Raw genomic sequence first — 14,552 nt, forward strand, 5'->3', positions numbered from 1 at the left:
ACGCCTCCTTCCTGAAGGCGGCCGCCTAATTCTTGCATCCTGCCCGTCGGTGCACGTCCCAGGCATACACAGAAGCTCCTCGGGGCCTGACAAAAGGTGCCCGTTGGACTCGAGCAGGCCTGGCCCTGCCGCTCACCGACTGCATAAGCCTAAAGCAAGTGGCTTCGTGACTCAGCCTCAGTTTCCTCATCTGTAAAATGGGAAAGTGTCACCGGCCTCAGGAGTCGTTCCGAGGATTAAGTGACATCGGGGACGCAAAGCCCTTTGCACAGGGCCGGGCACGTAGCAAGCTCGGCAAGGTCCTCGCTGTGTGAAGTCCTGTCCGTCTTCACAGGCCCAGAGGCCGGCAGGGGCCAGGCTTCGAGTGACGCCACACCAGTTGAGACGCCTAATGAAGGGCTGCCCTCCACTCGAATCCCCACTTTTTAAACTCTAATTCCATTCTAGGGATAAAAGGTCAGAGCCTGAGACCAGCTGCCCCTCCGCCTCCCTCAGGCCAGATGGGGAGGCAGGGACGCGCTGATCCCTCCCCAACCGGAGGAGATTACTGCTCCAGCTGCCACAGCTCTGTGCCCCAGGGAGAGGCCAGGAGAGGCAAAGAAGTGACAGAAAGAGAAGGAGGCTGAGCCACCGAGGGGGACCGGAAGGAGGGGAGCCGTCTTGAGATTGGTGCCTGGTGAGCTCCGCCCGCCCGGCCCCTCCATGCAGTTCCCCGTGGGCCCCGCCTGCATCTTCCTGCGGAAAGGCATCGCTGAGAAGCAGCGGGTGAGGCGGGCACAGTGGAAGGAGGGCGGGCGGTGGGTCAGGGAGCAGGTGGGGGGAGCGTGAGCTGAGGAGAGGAGGCTCCAGGAACATGCTGGGGACATGAGGGCCAGTGGAATGGGTGAGGGTGAAAGGGGGCAGGTGCAGGGGGCGAAGGAAATGAAAGGGGCCAAAACCGGTTTGGCTCAGTGGATAGAGCGTCGGCCTGTGGACGGAAAGGTCCCGGGTTCGATTCCGGTCAAGGGCATGTACCTGGGTTGCGGGCACATCCCCAGTAGGAGATGTGCAGGAGGCAGCTGATCGATGTTTCTCTCTCATCGATGTTTCTAACTATCTCGCTCCCTTCCTCTCTGTAAAAAATCAATAAAATATATTTTAAAAAAAAAAGAAAATGAAAGGGGACTGGGGTGATGTCAGTATCGGGGACCACCATTTTTTCCTGTGGACGCCCTCAGTGGTGATGATGATGAGGGTAGCTGCCACTCACTCAGTCACTGCTGTGTGCCCAGCCCAGTGCAAGGGGCTTTGCGTCCCTGATGTCATTGAGTCCTCAGAATGACTGAGGTCGGTAATACTTTCATTCCCATTTTACAGATGGGGAAACTGAGGCTGAGACATGAAGTCACTTGCTTTAGGCTTATGCAATCCCTGCGGCAGGGCCGGGTCTGTTTGTGCCAATGGGCACCTTTTGTTAGGCTCTAGACCTATATATATAAAAGCCTAAGCAACTGGATGACTGGTCAACCAGTCGCTATGACGTGCACTGACCACCAGGGGGCAGACGCTCAACGCAGGAGCTTCTCCCTGGTGGCCAGTGCGCTCCCACAGGGGGAGTGCCGCTCAGCTGACCTAAGGGGAGCCAGACAACGGGCTCACAGCTGGCAAGCACAGCTGTGGCGAGAGCCTCTTTCGCCTCCAAGGCAGAGCTACTGAGAGGAGGCGGCAGGCACAGTGGGTCTAGGCTCCGGCTCTTCCCTGGTCGCCTGCCGCTTCTACTACATCCCTCGGGGGATGTCGGACTGCTGGTTTTGGCCCGATCCCCGTAGGTCTGGCCCGAAACTGGCAGTCCAACATCCCCAGAGCGATTGTGAGAAGGCATAGGCCAGGCCGAGGGACCCCACCGGTGCACGAATTTGTTGGCAAGTCTAATAGTAATAACAGAGAGAGGGAGGGGACAGGGGGGAGGGGATGATAAGAAAGAAGCTACAGGCAAGGCTCCAAGGATAAGGGAAAGCAGGGGTGAAAGAGACCAGAGGTTTCCCAGGTGGCGGCCTCGTAGCCAAGCCTGGCCCTTCAGGGATGCCCAGGATGGTGGCAGCAGAAATGACGGGGAATTCTTAAAGGCTTTAGGGATTGGTCCTGCTGGCACGGATCATCCCTCCTGGCCGCCACTGGACACAGGTCCCACACAAAGGGATTCTAACTCTTGGGAAAAAGGATCCACGGGCTGTCATGGAAAGAATTCCGATCCGGGAGCCAGGAGCCCAGAATCCACATCTCAGCGCTCGCGGCAGCCGGAGCTGTGTGACCTGGGCAGGCTTCCTTACCCTCCCTGTCCCTCAGCTTCCTCGTCAATAAGATGGGCGTGGTCTTTGGGTCGACCTCACAGAGCGGTGCTGAGGTTCGAATGAAGTGATTGTGGGAGCTGCCCGACATGGTCAGCCATCAGAACACATTAGCTGTGATTGTAAGACTCACCTTCGTCATCTGGGGAAGGAAGGGGCTGGATTCGGTGGCCTCCGAGATCCCGGTCGGTCGCTACAATGGGATGGCTGTCCCTTTGGGAAAGGCAGACGGAGAGAGATCAAGATTCATGGTCATGACCGGTTTGGCTCAGTGGATAGAGCGTCAGCCTGCGGACTGAAGGGTCTTAGGTTCGATTCCGGTCAAGGGCATGTACCTTGGCTGCGGGCACATCCCCAGTGGGGGGGGGGTGGGGTTCAGGAGGCAGCTGATTGATGTTTCTCGCTCATCGATGTTTCTAACTCTCTATCCCTCTCCCTTCCTCTCTGTAAAAAATCAATAAAATATATTTTAAAAAAAGATTCATGGATGGGAGAGAGGCAATGAGAAGGGTGAGGAAGAGGGCGATAGCTGTGGAACGGGAGTCAGGAGACAGGAGAAGGAAGATGAGAGGGTGCAGGGAGCAGGGACTGGAGGAGAGACAGGGAAGGGTGAAGAACAGCTTGGGAGGCCGTGGGCACATGTTTGGAGAAGTGAATGTTGGATCCCTGACCCTCTCTCCAAATTCCATCTCCCTTGCATTCCTCTCCAGGAAAGACCACTCGGACAAGATGAGATCGAAGGTAACAAGACTCTCTCCCCCGAACGCCCCCTCATCACCATCCACCCACTTGCCTGCTCGCGGTCCCTTCATGCCGTTCTGTTTAAGTCCCCTCACGTGAAAATTTCACATTGCTCTCTTTCCACTCAGCGGTGATTTTGTGGAACCCCTTCTCATGGCAGTGTAGGTACCTCCCGAAGTATGTAGAAGGCATACCCATCCCCGGGTGTCTCAGAGACCCAGGGGTGACACCTGAGTTTTAGAATGAATAGAAAATTATTGGTTGTTCTTTTGATGGTTTTGAACTTTCCCATAACTTCACCCAGGACTTCAGTGCCACCGTTTGGCGGCCTCCTGCTAACACATTTCATACATCGCTCCTTTTTGAAATACTGGCTTTTAAAAATGTGTTCTCCTTTGAGGAGTCTCTAGTCTGTGCCTCATTGATGGTTTCAAGGGACACCACTCTTCCCCATTGACGGTTTCGAGTTCCTCTGAAGTTCTTTCCTCTTAACTTTCAGAGCTCCGGGAGGCATTTCTTGAGTTCGACAAGGACCGAGATGGGTTCATCTCTTGTAAGGACCTGGGAAATCTCATGAGGACAATGGGTTACATGCCCACGGAGATGGAATTGACTGAACTGGGCCAGCAAATCCGCATGAACTGTGAGGCTGGGGAAGGGGGCGGGGATTACCGGGGCGAGGGGAGCACTGAGGGTGTAATTGGTAAGGTTAGAGAGGCCGAGAGTATTTGGAGATAGGGAGGAGGGTAAGAGGGACTGTCCTTAGGGAGGCAGCATTGAAGTGGTTAAAATGGTGACTCTTAGGGATAGATTTGGGTTCAAGTCCAAGTCTTTTATTTACTGATGTGGCCATTTTGAAAAGTGGAGTTAAGCCCTGGGACTCTCAAGTCTCAGTTTCCCCACCTGTCGAGTGAAGATTATATCACTCCTTACTTCATGAGACTGTGGGTAGGAAGGGATAAAGATGCTAACGCAGGTCAAGGCTTAGCCTCCAGTAAATGCTTATTAAATCTTGGTTATTACTGTCACCACTAAGATTCATCAGTGGAGCACAAGATTGGAACTGTATGTGTATACACACACACACACACACACACACACACACTGAGTGGCCAGATTATTATGACCACCTGACGTTTGTAGGCAAATTAGCTAAATTTCGCGCTGAAGTTGCTAGAGGGCCAGATCATTATAAATATCTGAATAGCACAACATACCTACGTATTGTTGCTGATCAAGTTCATCCTATCATGTTGATGGCGTATCCCATTGGAGATGGCTTCTTCCAACAAGACAATGCGCCGTGCCACGGTGCTCGTATTGTGCAGGAGTGGTTTCAAGAACATGAGGGAGACTTTACCTTGGTTAGGTGGCCCCACAATCACCAGATCTCAATCCAATTGAGCATTTGTGGGACGAAGTTAAAAGAGCCAACCATCAAATCTCACAGAACTGGACAGTGCTATTCATCAGGCATGGTGTCAGATTCCTCGCTTCACCTTTCAATATCTCGTGGAGTCAATGCCAAGAAGAATCGCCGCAGTATTGAAGGCAAAAGGTGGCCTAACAAAGTACTGATGGGGTGGTCATAATAATCTGGCCACTCAGTGTGTGTGTGTGTGTGTATATGTATACACACACACTCACACACACACACACACACACAGACATACACATATATATCCTGTATAATAAAAGGGTAATATGCAAATTGACCCTAACAGCAGAATGACTGGGAATGACTGGTCACTATGACACACACTGACCACCAGGGGGCAGGAGGTGCCCCCTGGTGGTCAGTGCGCTCCCACAGGGGGAGCTCTGCTCAGCCACAAGCCAGGCTGATGGCTGCCAGCACAGCGGTGGTGGTGGGAGCCTCTCCTGCCTCCTCAGCAGCACTAAGGATGTCCGACTGCTGCTTAGGCCTACTCCACACTGGCAAGTGGACATCCCCCGAGGGCTCCCGGGCTGCCAGAGGGATGTCTGACTGCCAGCTTAGGCCAGATCCCCCGGGGAGCGGGCCTAAGGCAGCAGGTGGAAATCCCCCGAGCGGTCCCAGACCTGAGAGGGCACAGGCCAGGCTGAGGGAACCCCTGAGTGCACAAATTTTTGTGCACCGGGTCTCTAGTGTGTATATATATATATATATATATATATATATATAATTTCAGAGAGGAAGGGTGAGGGAGAGAGAGATAGAAACATCAATGATGAGAGAGAATCATTGACCAGCCGCCTCCCGCACACCCCACATTGGGGATCGAGCCAGCAACCTGGGTATGTGCCCTGACCGGGAATTGAACCGTGACCTCCTGGTTCATAGGTTGACGCTCAACCATTGAGCCACGCCGGGTCAGGCAAGGTTGGAACTGCTTTTGATGCTGGAAATGAAATTGGACTTGGAGCTAGTGCCGATGAATAGCGTTAGGAAAAGGATGTTTATTTGTTTATTTATTTTCAGATAGCAACTAGAGCAGATCTGGGCGTGGATGTTGGGTTTGCCTCTGGGCATGGTACTGAGTAAGTGAGGTTGAATGTAAGGACAGGGAAGTATTCACATCTGGAAGAGACTTTGCTCATTCAATTCACACTCATCCTACAGATGGGGAGGCGTAGATGTGAAGCAATGGAGAGACTTATTCCAGGCTACACGGACAGTCAGTTCCTGCCCCCACACCACCCCCCTCCACCCCTGTTCCGATCAGAGAGACCCCAGGGCTTGAGTTGGCCGAGAGAGAAAGGTCCGAAGGCAGAGGGACTGGGGAAGGTCTACGTCTTGGACAGACCCACAGGGAGAAGCGAGGTAAGGTACTGGGGGGCCGGGCGTGCGGACCTCACCGGGCTGCCTCTCCTTCCCCAGTGGGCGGCCGCGTGGACTTTGACGACTTTGTGGAGCTGATGACCCCCAAGTTGCTGGCAGAGACGGCGGGGATGATCGGCGTCCAGGAGCTGAGAGATGCCTTCAAGGAAGTGAGTTGAGGTTTCACCATGCGGGGGTGGCCCGAGGACACCCAGGGGCCAATGACTTGTCATGAGCCATGGACAGAGCCCACCCAAACTGACTGTTTCTCTAGCTGTGGTGGGTTTATAGGGAAGGAAAAGAACGTAGTCGAAGCCCTGGCCATGGACAAGGTCCTCTAGCTATTTTATCTAATGTAACCCTCACAGATCAGGGCAGGAGTTAGTCATTTATTTCATCTCTCTCTCTCTTTTTTAATTGTTTAAAGCAGGGGTCTTCAAACTACGGCCCGCGGGCCACATGCAAATACAAATATTGTATTTATTCCCGTTTTGTTTTTTTTTACTTCAAAATAAGATATGTGCAGTGTGCATAGGAATTTCTTCATAGTTTTTTTTTAAACTATAGTCCGGCCCTCCAACGGTCTGAGGGACAGTGAACTGGCCCCCTGTTTAAAAAGTTTGAGGACCCCTGGTTTAAAGTATTGCATATGTCTCCCTTTTTCCCAATTAACTCCTCCCCCCACCCTGCCACTCCCGACCCCCAGGGCAAGCCCCCCACCGCCCCAGTGTCTGTGTCTATTGGTTATGCTAATATGCATGGATATAAGTTCTTTGGTTGACTCAGTCATTTATCTCTTTTAAATTTTTTTGTTTATTTATTTTAGAGAGAGAGCGAGAGGAAGGGAGAGAGAGAGAAACACGGGTTTGCTGTTCCACTTATTTATGCATTCATTGGTTGCTTCTTGTATGTGTCCTGACCAGGGATTGAACCCACTACCTTGGTGTATTGAGAGGATGCTCTAACCAACAGAGCTACCTGGCCAGGGCCAGTAGTCATCTTACTCATAAATACGAGGAAACGGAGGTTCATGGGTATTACAAATCTTACCCAAGATCCTGCAATCTCCAAAACACGTTCGGACCCCTCATCTTCTCGTGTGTAATAAGAAGATGGAATCCAAAAACGTGAGATCCCAGGAGGGATGCACAGATCAGGTGGTTTAATGCAGAAAAGAGATGCTTTAAAAATGAGGTCCAGCCCTGGCCAGTTTGGCTCAGCGGATAGAGCGTCGGCCTGCAGACTGAAGGGTCCCAGGTTCGATTCCGGCCAAGGGCATGTATCTTGGTTTCAGGCATATCCCCAGTAGGGGGTGTGCAGGAGACAGCTGATCAATGTTTCTCTCTCATCGATGTTTCTAACTCTATCCCTCTCCCTTCCTCTCTGTAAAAAATCAATAAAATATATTTAAAAAAAATGAGATCCAGGGAGCGTGGGGGCTGGCTGAAGTTCACGCCCACCCCCAATTAAATGCTGTCCTCACTCAGAGAGCTTTCAGCCATAGGAGTCAAAAACGTAGAATAGTATGGAGTTTGGAAGGAAAGACCAGGGAGCCAGGCCAATGTGGGTCTGAAACCCCGGGAGGCCCGCCTACTCGTGGTGGGGTTGTGGCTCCCAATTCATGGCAAGACCCGGAGCTGCTGCGTCCGGCAGAGCTTCCCGTGGCCATGGACTTGTTCCGTCTGGGGCGGCGGCCAATGGCCGCGTGGCCATCTAGCCTTTGAAAGATGGCAAGTGTGACCGAGGGACTGGATTGTTAATTTTATGTCACGTTGATTAATTCCACACAAGTTATTTATTTAATTCTCAGGTATAGTCAGTTGACTATAAAGTCAATTTGTTTCCATTTAAAAAGAATGCTTGATTCAACTACAGCGGGGCCTTGACTTACGAGTTTAATTCGTTCCGTGACGGAGCTCGTAACTCAAATTACTCGTATGTCAAATCAATTTTCACCATTACAATGACACGTGATGCTGGGCTGATGTTGTGGCGTTCACTGTGACGTTCGCTGCGCCAACTAGCGGTGGTGTACCTGAAGCTGGCTCGTAACCCGAATTTTAGCTCGAAACTCAAAGCAAAAAATCGGCTGAGAGACGGCTCCTATCTCGAAAAACTCGTTAGTAGGGACACTCATAAGTCAAGGCCCCACTGTACTGGAAAATGTTCGTCTAGAACAGCACGGGTACGCCAAATCTCCCTTGTAGGTAGACATTCTGGGAAGTCTAAGTACAGATGAGGCTCTGGCTGGGTAGCTCAGTTGGTTGGAGCGTTGTCCTGATGTGGACAATTTTTTTGGAGATTTGTGACGATCTGAAGAAACCGACAGACGGGCCTGGTGATTTTCCTTACGCCACTTCCTCTAGCCTATTGTGCTGTAAGAATACAGTGTACAACACACATAACGTACAACATAGGTGTTGACGGACAAGTTTATGTATCGGTGAGGCTTGGGGTCAGCAGGGGGCTATTCGTTGTTGAGTTTGGGGGGAATCAAAAGTCACAGGCAGGCTTTTGACTGGGCAGCGGGTCGGCGCCCCTCGGCCCCGCCCCCCAGTCATTCGAAGGGTCACCTGCACCGGCCCCTCCTGCTCCTCTTCAGTTTGACAGCAACGGCGACGGGGCCATCACCCTGGGGGAGCTGCAGCAGGCCATGCAGAGGCTGCTGGGGGAGGAGCTCAGCGCGCGGGAGCTGGCCGAGGTGGTCCAGGAAGCCGACGTGAATGGAGACGGCACCGTGGACTTTGAAGGTGACGCTGCCAACCCCCGACCCTGTGTGACCCCCCAAGTGGGCTGCTCCTTCCCGCTCCTCCCCCAGCTCCAGGTTGGGGGTGGGCAGGGTTGGGGAGGGTTTTTGCTGCAGCCCTTTCTGCCCACGTCATTTCAAAGACCTCGGCGTTGCCCCGGCTGGTTTGGCTCAGTGGTTGGAGCGTGGGCCTGCACACTGAGGGGTCCCAGGTTTTGATGGTTTGACTCCTGGTCAAGGGCACATACCTCGGTTGCAGCTTCCATTCCTGACCCCGGTCAGGGCGTGAATGGGAGGCAACCAGTCGCTGTGTCTCTCTCACGTCCATGTTTCTCTCTCTCTCTCTCCTTTCTCCCTTCCTTCCACTCTCTCTAAGAAATCAGTGGAAAAAATATGCTTGGGTGAGGATTAAAAAATTAAATAAATGACAAAGACCCCGGTGCCTCTCCCCCCTCCTCGATTCTGCCCCTGGCTGCTCCCGGGGACACCGTGTCCAGGAGCCCAGGCTCGGGCAGGACTCACGGCCACCGCCCCATCGCGTCCGTATTCACTGGGCGCCTTTGTCCCATCAGAGGGAGAGTGGACTGGCCAGCAGCTGAGACTCCGGGGTCAGATTCACGGAGTTTAAATTCAGTCTCTTACTAACTCTGTGGCCTTAGCCTCGTCACCTCACTCACATCAAGTGTCAGTTTTCACATCTGCAAAATGGGCGCGATGACACTTTTCTCCCGAAGCTTTGGGGGAAATGAAAAGGAGCCATATCCTGCCCTGGGGGGTGTAGCTCAGGGATGAGAGCGCCGGCCCCCACACCAGAGGGTCTCAGGTTCAATTCCCGGTCAAGGGCAGGTTTGATCCTGACCGGGTTGGGGTGTGTGTGGGAGGTAACCAATCGATGTGTCTCTCACATAGATGTTTCTCTCTCTCTCTCCCCCTCTTCCCTCCCTTCCACTCTCTCTTTCTAAAAAAAAAAAAAAGATAGCAATGGAAAAAAGATCCTTGAGTGAGAATTAACAAAAATTAAAATAACATCAAAGGAAGCATGCACCAATTGCTCCTTTTAAAAAAATTCCCACTGCCCTAACCGGTTTGGCTCAGTGGATAGAGCATCGGCCTGCAGACTGAAGGGTCCCAGGTTCGATTCCGGTCAAGGGCATGTACCTTGGTTGCAGGCACATCCCCAGTAGGAGGTGTGCAGGAGGCAGCTGATCGATGTTTCTCTCTCATGGATGTTTCTGACTCTCTATCCCTCTCCCTTCCTCTCTGTGAAAAAATCAATAGAATATATTTAAAAAAAAATTCCCACTCAAGGAAATGTCATTTTTAAATTGATTTGAGAGAGAGAGAGAGATTGAGATAGATATCACTGATGTCAGAGAGAAGCATAGATTGGCTGCCTTCCGTTCACACCCTGACTGGGATCGAACCCAGAATGTTGGGAATCAAACCAGCAACCTTTTGCCTTTTGCTGTTGGGGCTGATGCTCCCACCAGCGGAGCCACCTGGCCAGGGCTCCGGGCTGACTCTCAGTTATGCTCCGGGAAGGTGTCCCGCCTCGCTTGCTGGGCTCAGTGACCCCACGACCCCCGTGCGTGCCTCTGCAGGGGGGCTGATCCGTGACACGCGACCGCTTACATTAGCTTCCTTTGGAGGCCACAGAGCCAGTCTTTTATCGCTGTACCCAGTTCCTCGCCTGAATAACTAGATACTGTACATGAAAAAGTTGGAGTCCCGTGCAGATGGGAGCGAAGCTCATTTGTGTGGGAGACAAATAGGGCCGTCAAGGTCTGCTGATGACACTTTCTGATGGAAAAAACCTCAGCATCTAACTGCTGCCCGAAGGCCAAAGTCCAGCACCTTCGTCTGATGGTCAAGGGCACCCAGGACCCGACCCCTTCCCTTCAGCCGTGTCTTCCACCACCACCTCCGAACTTTCACGTCCCGGTGCACCCCGGGCATCTGCTCTGCTCGCCCCAACTCTGTTCCTTTCTCCTGGGGTTCCTTCCACTGCCACACCTTCCCCGTGTCATCAGGGCCTTCCAGGCCTTGACCCGCCCTCAGGACTTCACGCTGATGCAACCTGTGCTAGATGCACCCCTTTGGCCTCAGCTGGGGGTGTGCGCCCCTTCAGCCTCAGCTGGGGATGAGACCCAGCAGGGGAGCCTTACAGACCTTTCTGCTCATCTCCAAAGGAAGTTATCGCCGCAGGCCTTGCTGTGTTGACTTGTGTTTGCCCCCTCGGCTGTGAAATCCTGGGGGCAGCAAGGGGTCTTCCCTAAACCATCTCTGCTCTGTAACTCCCGATACTTCGTCAGTATTTGCTGCACAGCTACGACTTCGCAGGTGTGGCCGGGTGCCTGCTGGTCTGGCCAGGCCCAGGTGACCAGTGGGCATCGCTGAAGATGTGGAGGAGGCAGGAGATAGATCTTTGAGGAGACAGCCTCAGGCCCAGCACAGGCAAGGGCAGGACAGACTGACCTCCAGACCTGGGTGGGAACAGTGAGCTCATCGCCGTTGGGTGGCACGCAGCAAAGTCAGGTCAACTGTGCTCATGCCAGGGCTCGCCATTTGCCGCCCACATGACCTCAGGCTCCCCATTGGTCAACCTCGCTGGCCTTGGTTTGCTTATCTGTGAAGTGGTACTTACCCCTCTGGGGTTGGTGGAAGAGATGAAAGAAGATACTTGTAATTACTATTTATTTAACACGTACGGTGACTTATCCTAAATAATAAAAGCATAATATGCAAATTGTCCCCTCGACTGGGAGTTTGACCGGGAGTTCGACCATGAGTTCAACCAGGGGGATGGGGTCGGTGGGCCAACTTCCTGTAGCCCCCTCCCCCCGGCTGGCCCAGCCCCGATTGGCCCCAATTGAGGCAGGCCAGCCAGCCACACCTGTGTACAAATTCGTGCACCGGGCCTCTAGTAAGCATTATATTGTTTAACCACCATAAAAACCATATAAGGTAACGTGTCTTTTTTAAAAAAAATAATATATTTTTATTGATTTCAGAGAAGAAGGGAGAGGGAGAGATAGAAACATCAATGATGAGAGAGAACCGTTGATCTGCTGCCTCCTGCACACCCCCCTCCCCCCCCTCACTGGGGATTGAGGCTGCAACCTGGGCATGTGCTGGGACCGGAATGGAACCCTGACCTCCTGGTTCATAGGTCAATGCTCAACCACTGAGCCACTCTGGCAGGTGGTAACTTCTCATTTTTTTTTAAAAAAAATATCTTTATTGATTTCAGAGAGGAAGGGAGAGGGAGAGAGACAGAAACATCAATGATGAGAGAGAATCACTGATCGGCTGCCTCCTGCACGCCCCCTATGAGGGCTCAAGCCCACTACCCAGGCATGTGCCCTTGACCGGAATTGAACTCAAGACTCTTCAGTCTGCAGGGCTAGGTTCTATCCACTGAGCCCAACAGGCGAGGGCCTCATTTTTGTCGATGAAGAAATCAAGGCCTAGAAGGGTCAGGAAACTTCCCAAGGACCACGTGGTTCCCGGCACCGTAGGTAGGGCTCAGGAAGGTGATGTTGCTGCTCTTAGAGTAGATGCCTCACCAGGACTTTTGTTCGCAGAGTTTGTGAAGATGATGTCTTGCTGAGGAGGTTCTGAGAACGCCAGCTGCTCCCCACCTGGTGGCGGGGATCAAGCATGAGGATGAGGACCGAATGCTCTTGGGGGCGAATGGGGGGGGGCGGGTGAGGGGAGGGGAGGGGGACTGGGAACTGGAATGAGGTTGGTGGGAAAGTGAGCGCCTTGCCCTGGTTGGGGGGGGGGGGGGGCGGGTGACATCTCCAGAACCGGGTTAAGGAGGGAGAATCCATGAATGGAAATGGGAACCGGACTGGGGTCCAGCTGCCGCCCCCAAAATTCCAGCGACGAACGCCATCTTTTGAGGCCACATTATCCCACCTCCCGGCCACCTGTCCGCCTCTCCGCCAGCCTCCTCCTGCGTGGAGTGGTCTGTTCTCCTCACCAGGTCCAGCACATAGTTCTACCCTCCCCTTCCTCCTCCCTCTGCCTCCCAGCCCTCCTTCCCTTCCCGGGGCAAGAGGGAGGCTGCCCATCGCAGGCCAGACGCGGGGCACCCGGTAAGACTGGGCTGGGAGGTGGTTCGTTCAAGGTGCGTCCACGTGAGTGTACCCTCTCGGGGCGCCGTCTGCGTTCCCCTCTGGCTTCCGGCTTCCTTGTCCTGGAGTAAGAGACTCAGGCCACTGAATTAAACCACAGATCAGATTATCAAGGTTTAGGCTAAGCCGATCCCCAGGGAACTAATCCCCCCGGGAAATGTCATCCTGCAAAGAGAGAGAGGGCACCGCAGGCTCCAAACCCGTGGCCGCGCCTGGTTCCCGGAGCCCTGGCTGGGAGCCCCGCCCCGCCCCGCCCTTTGCCGGGGGGCTGCGCGGGGAGATCCCTCCTGGGAGCTGGGCAATGGGCTCCGGACACAGGTCCAGGCTGCGGAACCGGAACCGGAGGCCTCCTCCTCCTCGCCTCTCTCCGCGCGCAGGACGCGGCGGTAACGCAGAGGCCCTCCCGGTGCAGAGCGCAGTTCACGCCTCCTCCACGCCTCGCTCACGTCTGAAATCCAGCAGGAAGATGAGCAGAATGGCTCACCCGGTCCAATAGCCTTGTTGCATAGAATTAAAAAATTTTAAAAAGTGGATCAGCCCTGCCCACGTGGCTCAGGGATTGAGCGCCGACCTAGGAACCAGGAGGTCACGGTTTAATTCCTGGTCAAGGGCACGTGCCCAGGTTTCAGGCTCCATCCCCAGTGGGGGGCGCGCAGGAGGCAGCCGATCAATGGTTCTCTCTCATCATTGATGTTTCTCCCTCTCTCTCTCCCTCTCCCTTCCTCTCTGAAATCAATAAACATATTTTAAAAACACACACTAAAAGTCTGTGGGTTTTTATTTTTAATTTTTAAAGTGGAATCAGAATAATGTATTTCCTAGCCCAGTGGTTCTCAACCTTCTGGCCCTTTAAATACAGTTCCTCATGCGGTGACCCAACCATAGAATTATTTTCGTTGCTACTTCATCACTGTCATGTTGCTACTGTGATGAATCGTCATGTAAATATCTGATATGCAGGAGGGTCTTAGGCGACCCCTGTGAAAGGGTCGTTCGACCGCCAAAGGGGTCGCGACCCACAGGTTGAGAACCGCTGGCCTAACCCATTACTGAGGCCTCTCACTGTTCTTCTTCACCATCCTGAGACCATTGCATTTGAAGCTTCCCACCCTTCACTCCCTTTCCCCTCCCTCTACCCTCCTGCTACCTTCATTTGCTCAACAGCGATGCATGACATGCTTGTCAGGTGCAAGGCTCGCCTCCAAGCCCACACCCAGGCCCAGGAGCTTGCATTGTAACGGGAGGAGACAGCCACGGAGCAAAGTAAAAGAGCAAATGTAACTGTATTGAGACATTAGAAGGTGGTAAGGGATATGGGGGGGGGGGGTGGATGGAACAGAGAAGGGGCTTGAGGGGCTCTGGGAACGCAGAGGAGTCCTCATCCCACCGGGGCCCCGGGGGCATGACTGTGAGCATCTGGGACACGGTGCAGGGTGCGTGCAAAGGCCCCGAGGCAGGAACGTGCCTGGAGTGTTGCAGGAATGGCCGGGAGGCCAGGTGGCTGGAGAGGGTGGGCGGTGGTGTGGGAGGCAGCTAGACAGACATGAGCAGAGCAGGGACGATGGGCCAGGTACAGAAGGTCAAGGGTGAAAAACCCTAAGGGCCCAACAACAGACAACTGTAGCGGGGGGGGGGGGGGGGGGGGGAAGAGGCGGGGGGCTTGTCCCAGGGTGACCTGTGCTCCCCTGGCACATCGCTGGCTGTGCGGTTTGGGCCCCCTGACCTTTCCTCCCTGGAGACAACATCCAGGCCTCCGTTGTATCTCAGCTCCAGGCCCAGAAAAGCAGCAAAACCAGACA

At 53.6% G+C, this 14,552-nt stretch overlaps 1 protein-coding gene across 1 annotated transcript; it reads left to right on the plus strand.

Moving 5' to 3' along the window:
• Positions 1-702: 702 nt before the first annotated feature.
• On the plus strand, positions 703-12,224 carry CABP5 (calcium binding protein 5). Its single transcript, XM_070402572.1, has 6 exons — positions 703-765; positions 3,038-3,068; positions 3,568-3,711; positions 5,929-6,038; positions 8,471-8,618; positions 12,199-12,224. Exons 1-6 carry the CDS (start codon positions 703-705, stop codon positions 12,222-12,224), a joined length of 522 nt encoding a protein of 173 aa, XP_070258673.1.
• The last annotated feature ends 2,328 nt before the right edge of the window (positions 12,225-14,552 follow it).

This window comes from Myotis yumanensis, unplaced genomic scaffold, assembly GCF_028538775.1.
Source record: "Myotis yumanensis isolate MYYU_CA2020_CCGP unplaced genomic scaffold, mMyoYum1.0.hap1 SCAF_23, whole genome shotgun sequence".
Classification (NCBI taxonomy): Eukaryota; Metazoa; Chordata; class Mammalia; order Chiroptera; family Vespertilionidae; genus Myotis; species Myotis yumanensis.

Coding starts and splice junctions, on each gene's coding strand:
- CABP5 (XM_070402572.1), top strand. CDS start 703: ATGCAGTTCCCCGTGGGCCCCGCCTGCATCTTCCTGCGGAAAGGCATC. Junction 3,069..3,567: donor CGGACAAGATGAGATCGAAG/GTAACAAGACTC, acceptor CTTAACTTTCAG/AGCTCCGGGAGGCATTTCTT. Junction 3,712..5,928: donor CCAGCAAATCCGCATGAACT/GTGAGGCTGGGG, acceptor CTCCTTCCCCAG/TGGGCGGCCGCGTGGACTTT.